This window comes from Cygnus atratus, chromosome 1 (assembly GCF_013377495.2).
Source record: "Cygnus atratus isolate AKBS03 ecotype Queensland, Australia chromosome 1, CAtr_DNAZoo_HiC_assembly, whole genome shotgun sequence".
NCBI lineage: Eukaryota > Metazoa > Chordata > Aves > Anseriformes > Anatidae > Cygnus > Cygnus atratus.
Window position 1 is genome coordinate 28594536 of NC_066362.1, and position 9800 is coordinate 28604335.

Genomic DNA, 9800 nt, shown 5'->3' on the forward strand with positions numbered 1-9800 from the left:
TAAATAAGCTTTCACACCACGTAATATAAAAAGAATGCACACACACACAAAATAAAAAAATAAATCTACTCCTATCCCTGGAAGTTCATAGTCTAAAACAGTTGATGGATCCAGACACGAGGAAAGCATTAGCAGTAATAAAGTAATTATGGTCAGCACAACAGTAATATCCCAGCTCAAACTTACAAAGTTTTTATAAGCATGATGAATGGTTGCTCAAGGGCAATCGTAGTGAAGTTATATAAGGCAGAGGCAAAGCTATACGTATGTCAGACAATCTATCTGAGTTTCTAATGTTCTTAAGAAGCTCATCAGAGATTGCTTCTTTCAAGAGAAATGATTACAGAAGCTGTTTTCTTGCACAAGTGCAGGGAAACATTGTGACAACGTGGGTTATCATGAATTAATGCTTTACATAACATGTTACAAAGTCTTGGTTGATTTTACCTCTGTATTAGCACAGTTATGCCTGATTATTTCTATGCCCATTCCAAAGACACACACTTCATAATAATTGTTTATATGTCTTTTATACAAACATAATCACACACATTTTCCACCCAAAAATAAATACTTAAGCTTTGATTAGGAACTAGCTAGGTATAACTAGTGGCATTTACAATAGTAAAAAAATAAAAATAAATAAAATAAATTAGCCCTGTTCTACGTAACAAAAGGATATTAAGGATATCACACTGCAACACGGTACTTTCACAAGCACCTTGGTCTAAAACAAAAAAAATAGGTCAAGCTTGACTTGGATGCTGGGGGTGAGCTCAGGTGACGCCTGATTACCCTTGACTTCTGCCCGTTTTGTCGCAGAAGGCGCCGTGCCCCCTGTCAAACTGCCCCAGCACTGGTGAGCGGGGGCTGTGATGGTGGCACCGACCAGCACTCGGTACCAGAACCTACAACTGAAGTGAAGCAGGCAGCGGCTGCAGTAGGACTGAAAGCAACTCGTGCTATTTAATCACTTCAAGGGAGAAGAGCAGACAACCAGCCCAATTGCGTTTTTATTGACTCCGCCTCGATGCAGCCGCGCAGCCGGCTTTCCATGACAGGCTCGGGATGCTGCTCCCCTCACAGCAGCTGCCGCCATGGCGGCTCTCACGGGAGGGCGACTTCTCTCACGGAAGGCAAACGGGGGCTCGGCGGAGGGCTGGAGCCGGGCCGCGCCGCGGCGCTGCGTGCCGGGAGGGAAGGGAAGGGAAGGGAAGGGAAGGGAAGGGAAGGGAAGGGAAGGGAAGGGAAGGGAAGGGAAGGGAAGGGAAGGGAAGGGAAGGGAAGGGAAGGGAGAAGAAGGAGGCGGCCCGGCCGGGTCACGCCCGCCCCTGGCTCCGGCCCTCCACCGCCCCTTCCTGTGATGGCGGCCGGCGGCCCCCGGCAGCGCGGCGAGGCGGCGCGGGCCGGCCCCGCGGGGAGCTGAGCGGGGACGTTCCCAGCCCGGAGCCAGCGGCGCTGCCTTGCGCCGGGAGGTGACCGAGGGGCGATGAGGCCGCTGAGCCCCGCCGAGGGAGCAGGGGTGGGGGGCAGCGGCCGGTCCCGCGGCGGGTGGGCGGGCGGGCGGGTGTCCCGGTGAGGGCAGGGGCTTGCTGGGAGTGCCCCACGGCCTTCCCGGTGCGGCTGTGGCCCGGCGGGTTTGGGATTCTGCGGCTTGCGCCAGCGCGCCCCCCACAAGGCGCTTGTGTGACCCCCGGGGCAAACTGCGTTTTTTTTTTTTTTTTTTCCCCTCGGTTTCTTCGCGGTTGCCTCAAACCGGTTCTTCTGTAGATGGTGCAAACAGAAAGGGTATTTGTCCTATAGTATGCACAGGGAACTTGCTCAGAAGAGGGACCGAAGGTTAAATCCGCGACCTCCTGAGCACATACCCATCGCCCTACGTACGCAGAGAAGCTGTGCCGTACCAAAAGGTAGAAAACCTACAGGAAAAGGCCCTCGGTGAAGAAGGCACAGCCTGGAGTAAGCAGGCTGTGCCCACTCCCCACTGCAGACAGCAGAGCACATGCTGACCTGACCTCGTGATGAGACTGAGATATTTATTTCCACCGAGTGGAAAAGGAAGTGAAAAGAGTTGCAAACCCACTAGTTTCCTCATATTAAGTCATTCATTTTTGTAGTTGCTTGTGAAGATAAAACCTGTATGTCCTAGCTCCTGTGCAGATATTTCTAATGCAGCAGTCACATTGGTTGGCTTTTGGGGGGAGAATCCAAGGGGGCAGGAAGGGAAATCCTGTCACGTTCCTTCTGTTTTCCTTGTAGATATCGCTGAGGTCCCTGCGTTCCAGCACTTCCCTCGTTTAACTTCCCTGTGGGGTCGGCAGCATGTCTTCTACCGGGCGCACCTCAAAATTTTTCCTGGCCCTTGCTTCGCTGCTGCTGGTGCTGCCAGCGGTTGAAGCCATGGATGCAGGAGATACGATTGCCTTCCTGCTAGGCCTCGCTGTCAGCGTCATTGGATTCTGTGCCTGCCTCGGCTTGTATGCCAGGAAAAGAAATGGACAGCAATGATGTCGAGAAGATGCTCAAATGAAGTGTATTTCCAAATACTGCTTGGGGTTGAGGTCTGGGAATTAACACTGTGTTCCAGTTCTGGATAGCTTTCAAAAACTTCTAGTAGGTAATTCTGCAAACCCCTCTTACTGTGCAATACAACAAATCGAGATTGTACCCAGTAGAAGGGATTTGTAGGATCCTGTCCTCATGACTTTAAGGTGATTTTACATTGCTTGTGATTAAGTACTGCCTTAGCGAAGGGTAAAAAACTGTTTGAATGGGGAAGGAAAACCATAGAGTGGTTCACAGTAGATGATTACAAATGAAATGTGTGAGGGAGACCTTCAACAAGGTCTGCAATTTTGGTTTCAGGGGTTAATCAGGTGGAAGCAGCTATTAGTCTTCCAGTCAGGATGATGGAGCTTTGGAAATACCTCTAACGAGACAACTAGCGAGCAGACTGCTTTGACATGTGTGCATGTGCTCACATTCTTTGTAATGACAGTTAGTACCTAACAGCTCACTTCTGCTGTCACAGGGACAAGATTTGGGAGAGCTAAGAAAACATGGAAAACTTCATTCTATTGTATTTTTATTTTAGAATGTGCCCCTTCTGTAGCCCAGGTTCTTGTTACCAGAATGGGACCATTAATTTTCTTTAACGTGAATTTTGCATGTAAAACTACATAAATCAAATAAGGGTTATGTTTTGTTGTCACATGTTTATTATTTGCACTCAGCTTTCCTTTAAGCACACAAGGTTTAAACTCTCTTTTTTTTTTCCTGAAAATGAAGATTTAGCTATTTTACTGAGGAATTATGTGTAGTGTTTCTGCATTGGAGGGTTGTTAGAAATATATCAAGGCAGTTGTGCACATTTCTTTTGCAATATGGAAACCACTTGCTTTGTTAAAATCCGGGTTTTAGTCAACAGATCTGTTGTTCTTGAGTGTCATCCTCATAACAAACTTAATGTTATTAGCTAAACATTTAGGCTTCTTATCTATTGATACATTGGAGTTCCATGGAAGAATAGGACCAAAACCAAAGTAAACAGTCCTGATGCAAAATTCTATTCATACTCAGTCAGATTGTGTTATATGGTCGAAAGAATCTACTCAGTAGCACATCTGGAACCCAATTCTTTCTCTTAGTACCAAAGGAGAAATGGCACAGCCAAGAATCTCTATCACAAATCCCTCTGGCTTATTAGGTTGCTGTCAGCTTGATGCAAGGAATACAGTCCATAAAAGCAAATAAATAGCAGCGGAATAAGCAGTGTAGGAAGGTGAACTCTCCACAGTTCACATAATTTCCTTCTGATCTCGTGCTGTGGGCACTGCCACTCTTGCTAGAAATCTTGGCTTTTATCTTTTGGAGCTGGGGAAAAAGGTTAAATGTGATGCAAAGTTATATATTTTGATACTGATCCTCCCCTTTCTGTGTAAATGTCTCTGTTCACTAGAGCACAAAGCAATGGCTAGAAGAATTGTCAAGTAGGTCTTACCATAAGTAATTGGATGGGCAGATCATGTTCTACAAATTATTTCTATAGATTTCTATATTCTGTATGCCATTTGTGGCTGTTTTGACTTCCCTCTCTAGCTTCTGAGGAGACAGAAGCCTTGTTCATTTCAGTCTTGCAATTTGTGTCTCTGTCTCATGGTTGATAGCGGGAGGAAGGTAAAATTAAAGCTTCCAAAATTTTGTGGGGTTGAAACTGTAGGACTCAACACAGCAAGCCGCAACAATGGTGGTTTCTGCTCTCAAACTATGGGAATAATAATGGTCACAAAATTGCTGTGATGAAATGTAAGCCTTGCAGTGTAGCTCTTCTCAAACCTCTTTTGTAACTTCCAAACATCACAATGGGACGTGGTGCACCATTCTCATACATATGAATGAAATTTACAGCCCTACAGGGAGCTTTGGTGTCACCTTCAAAGGCTGCCCTGGAGCAGTAGATGGTCCAATATGTGATTTTTTTGAGCTGGGTGGATGCAAGCACACATCATGTGTGATCTTCTGTATTCCAGCTTGGCTAAACCATTAATACCCTTTCAAAACAAAAGATAACAAAAAAAAAAACCTGACAAACTCAATTCACTTTGTATTTCCCAAAATTTGAGAAGTCTGCCAATTTTTCAATAGAATATTAAATAATGCTCTTTCAATAGAATACGTTTTATCACAAGCAGCTTTTCTCAGACTCCTTTATCTTCACATTGGAAAAGATCCCTGGCAATGGTTTCACAGGACTGTGCAACAGTTTCACTCCAGGAGAATGAAATTTTAGCAGAATAATTAGTGTCAGGCTGTAGGGATATGAGAAACTGTGGTGTTTGCCCGAAGCTTTATGTCCTCCATTGAAAGGTGTTTGCACAGCACAATGGCGTTTCCTAGGCTCTGACAGAGCTTTATTGTTGGCGATTTGCATTTGTCAATGACTTGAGTGTAAAATTGGATATCCCTCTTTTTCTTCTGTTTTAATAAACTTTCACGTATGATTTGTTACCAGTTTGATGAGTAATTGTTATGAAAAGGAAAATAGGGATGACAGAAATGACTGAAACTGCTGCAATTCCTTATATTAAATATTTTCTTATATACTTTTGCTTACGTTAGGTGACTTTACAAACTTAGGTGTTGTTAAGATGTCTTTTCTGTACAAATTGTATACTTTGTCCTGTTACTGTTATATGTGAAAATTATCTCATTTCAATATTAGTTACTTGAGAGCACTTTTAAGAGGTTGGCCCTCTTACTTTGAATCTGACAGCTTGCAATTTTGAAGAAGCCTGTTTTCTCTGGTACCAGGGAAACTTGAAGTATTTATTTTTCCTTTAGACTGCAAATTTTGAACATTACTATTATGTAGTTGCCTTTGTACCAGAAAAGCCATTTATGGCAGTTTTCTAGCTGGAGACCCAAAGCATATAAAGGACCATTTTCTCCTTTTTTTTTCCTAAAGAAAAATTGTTCTAATGCTTTATAGTTATTTGACTTATACAGTTTTTAGACTTCAAAAGAGGTTGTTTTATCCCAGCATTTTATGAAAACAGGGTTCTAGTTCTTTGGGGACTTCAGCTCGGTGCACAAAGCAGTTTGTGCACTAAGCTAATACCATTAGTGGCTGTCTTCAGAGCAGAAAGCAAAACCAGCCTGACAACGCCCACCTCTTAACAAACACAACCTACCCTCTCATTAGCGCAGGGAAGTTGTAAGTCGGGAACATAGCTTTTGACTCCTGTGATTACCATCTGCCTTAACAACAGCGTAGCTCAAACACAGCCATCCCACAATCATTTTGCAGCCAACCTAGAGTCCCTTTGTGAATGGACAGACGTCCTTCATCGCTCATTGCTGCCTTCAAGTGCTGCACAGCAGCTGGGCATTGGCATCCTGCTGCATGCAACGGTACGGTACCTGAGAAAGGAATGCAAACACTGCTTCCAGTTCCTAACACCCGTCCTCTTCTGGGTGTGTTAAAACCAATAAAACTGCTGTGAACCCCTTCACCCACTCAGACAAATCCTGGTGCTGCTGTAATACTATAGTGAGACTCAGCAATTCTGTGGCATCTTCCATCTAAGAGCCCTTTTATGCTTATAGATGTCAACGTTCGCATACCCGTTTTATCCTATGAGTGGGAGAAGTGGAAGTCACGGTCAGTGACTTGACCGTGGTGTCACAGGAAGCATCTGGCACCTCCCTGGGATTTCTGGAGCATATTGTGCATGTAGTTTGCAATCAAGGTGTCCCTGCCATAGGAGCTACCCCTGGACTAGCCCAGAGACCCTGTACTGACTAGATGCAGTCTGAAGCCTTGATTCCTCTGTGCAAAAAGCTGTTTACGTAAGCTTTGTGAGAATGGAGTAGGGAGTTGAGTTCACCATTTCTAATAGGATAAAACATGCCTAAATGGAAGAACTGTAATAGGTCTGTTACCATGGCAAAGGCTGTAATTATTACACTACAAAAGTAACCTTTCCGTTCATTTTTTTACACATGATGAAAGGTTTGGCAGATCTAAGCTGATGTAATGACAAGAGATTCTTGGGACTGGTGGAAAGGAGGGCTTGGATCTGCCTGTCCTCCCAGTTCCCACTTGATCACATTGTTAGGAAGTGATCTGAAGTCAACAGAAGTGGGGGTGGTTCAACAAGACCACTATTCAGAATCAAATGCAGCAAACCATATCGGGTGACCTTTGAGGCAACTAAAGGTGGACAGCACCCAAAACATTCTTAAAAGAATGCAACCAGCTTTAAAACTATGAAGATTTTATGTGAGTAGGCAATATCACCTAAATATTTCCAATATTCAGTAAGCTGGAACATACAAACCAAACTATGGTATGGTAACTACCATAAAAGCATAAAACCAAAAAAGCAATAGAATTTTATAGATATTCAAAACATTTTTAGATGTTATGCTGGTCTCCTCAGCTCCTACTTACTTGAAAATAGGTGGGAGGCCCTACCAAATTAAGGTGCAGGAACAACAGGCAGCTAGCATAGCCTTTGGATTCTGAATCATTCATCTAATCAGATCAGAACTGAGATTTTCATGAGAAAAGTAAAATCAGAGTGCTAAGCAGAGAGAACAAGCTCTTGATGGAAGTGAAGACCTGAAGTGAAGACCTCTAGCAGACCTAGCAGCTGCAACCAGCAAAGGCAGCAAAGAAAGCATCCTGTCCCCAGACAGTGGTCATAAGAAACTTGGCCTTGCTGCTGGGTTGGGTTAAAGTTAGTCCTCCTGAGCATCACTGTACTAGCTGTGTTCCTCCTCACTCATCCTTGTCTTGGAAATTTTAACTGGAAACAATATTTCCAGCAGCTTTTCCAGCTGCCATTCATTCAAGGCACTAAAACACTTGTGCACATCTTCATACTGTTACTTTGCAAATGTAAGAGCTTGGGAAATACCTTTTTATCTGAGTGGGGTCAAAATTCTGTCTAAAATTTATTAGAGCAGGGTCTGTCTTTTTCTGTTGTTCTTCTGTTTGTGCAGCTCTTTACACACATTGCTATAATACAAAGAATAAATGATACAAAAACATTTCCCTTCCCTACCCTCTCACAGAATAGCAGCAGTCCTAAAACATGACCAGTTTTAATCCTGGCACAATTAAAGTGAAGAAATCTGTCATTTTTATCAAAATATGTTCACTTTCTATTTTATGAATTACCTGTGAAACCAGAATGTCTTTAGTTAATTCTAGAACTGTTGAAGGACATTTTCTGCCACCCTTTTTCAGAACTCAGCTAGCTATGGAAATTATGCAGTAAATACCTGCACTTATTCCTTAGACTTTAACCTAACATGATCTAGCTGTGATTGTTCATAAGTCATGTGGTAGCAGTTTTAAAATGTATTTTAATCTATTCATATGATCTGGAGTATTGGCAGAAGCCATCTTGACTCATTTTTCCTCGAACTGTGTTATTTATTTCAGTGTCTTCATGAATAGCAAGGGACAATTATGCCTTGTTAAAGTTTCAGCTTTGAAGAAAGGCCAATTGTGGTCAACTTTCAGAAGTCTACCTGAGATTTGGAGTTTATTATCTATAGTGTTTATAGTCTGTATCTATCAAAAAATAAAGGTCCTTTTTTTTCATAAAAAGTAGTACTTCAATGGGCCTTACACAAGTCACTTTTCATCTCTTCATAAAAATTAAAGATGGTGATCATATATCCAGAGCAGTTGCCTATAAGAAACCAGGACTCAGCAATAAATGTCACAGTCATGTTTTTCATTCTATTGTATTTGCAGAAAAGAAACGTAAATCCCAGAAACAACTGTACATTAAAAGTAGGCAGAAAGTGCTTTCCCAAGAACCAGTCAGTGTTATCTAGTAATAATAATGACCCTCGTGAAAAACTCGGTGAAGTCAGCTCAAAAAATTTTATTGTCTTAAAATTAAATCAAGCTCTTAGAGGGGTGATCAAACTGTGTCTTTTGAATGCCATGCAACTTTGTCATGGCCATCTCTCATGCCTGGGTTATGGCAGCAGGCTGTCCTGATGCAAGGGGTGCTGGATAACCTCAAATCCTGCCTGCGATGTGACACGGCTGGGTCTCCCTGGGTTCCCAATGAACACCCAGGCTGTTGCTACCTTCTCTGAGGAGTCACCTCCTGCTACGACAAAAGCCAGACCAGGTATTTGTTTAGACACTCTCAGTTATAGCTGTGTGGCTTAAGACAGTCTTTAACCTTCTCCCATGCCAGATTTCAGGTTTTAAAATTCAGTCTCAAATGTTACCCTTTATTTTTAAAAACCACATACATAATTGTTTAAAATATAACCTGTACGTGGGCTGGGGTCTGTGCTTGGATATGAGAGAGGTAGGAAAGCAGAGGTCACTGTCGGAACTTAAGGGTGGCTGAAAGGATATCTCTAAATTGCTCATCCTCAAAAGGGGAAAAAAAAACCATCTCTGGGAAGAGACCAAGCCAGGAAACAGCAGAGGTGACCTCCAGAGCTCCTTTCCAACCTAATTTACCGGATGATTCTATGAAATCTTAGTTGTAAATGGGACGCATAAACAGCAACTCGATTCACTCATATCTTTATGGCAAACAAGGATATATTTGTGGTGAACAAATATAATCACAGTGTGAGCCCATAGGGAATCTGACCGCAAAAGCTGTGAGGCTGTTCAGTCATCATGTAAGACCACAGGGAAACCAGATGTACCAGGATTCTCCCACTGCGTCTAGTGAAACTCAATCCCTGAGGCATTAAAAGGTTATGGAAAAAAGGGAGCAAATATAGCATATGTACAGTAATCCTCTTTTTGGAGTCGAATTTTCAGAGACGGGCTTATGGGGCTAGCACTGTACTCCAAAAGGAATTCAGTTCAGTTCAAAGCCTCAAACGCGAGTTACCTCGACTCCTGGCAAATTCAATGTTTTGAAAATATTAAGAATCGACAGCCTGAATAAAACACTGTGTTGCATGTGGTGTTCACATTGTGCATCAGTGGGACCTTTGGACAAGGTCAAAGACAACATGCAGGTCTGGATGCAGTAGCCACGTTGACACGTTGGAGAGCTCCCTGTCATTTGAGCAGTAGTGCACCTTGCACTGCGTAGTGCTCAGGGGGGAACTACAGCCACGTTAGGCTCCATCCCCACCTCGTTCCTTATTAGCAAAATATTAGCTGAATTATTTATTCAAATAACAGAATGCCAATTTTTCCTCTGGTTAAAAAACAGCCTGAAGTTGCTGAAATCAGTACAGTCATCCTGATTTAAATTCATTTTGAACAGAAATCACAAGAGGCTTCATTCTGACCTTGC

General features: G+C 43.0%; 1 protein-coding gene across 2 annotated transcripts; it reads left to right on the plus strand.

The window, feature by feature from the left end:
* The first annotated feature begins 1325 nt into the window (after nt 1-1325).
* SMIM30 (small integral membrane protein 30) lies at nt 1326-5007 on the plus strand. Of its 2 annotated transcripts, none has more exons than XM_035544181.2 (2): nt 1326-1475; nt 2260-5007. In XM_035544181.2, the coding sequence occupies exon 2, from the start codon at nt 2323-2325 to the stop codon at nt 2506-2508; it is 186 nt and encodes a 61-aa protein (XP_035400074.1). In that variant the 5' UTR covers nt 1326-1475; nt 2260-2322; the 3' UTR covers nt 2509-5007. The 2 variants fall into 2 exon arrangements, with proteins under 2 accessions (XP_035400074.1, XP_035400075.1); XM_035544182.2 differs by lacking the exon at nt 1326-1475 and adding an exon at nt 1890-1910.
* The last annotated feature ends 4793 nt before the right edge of the window (nt 5008-9800 follow it).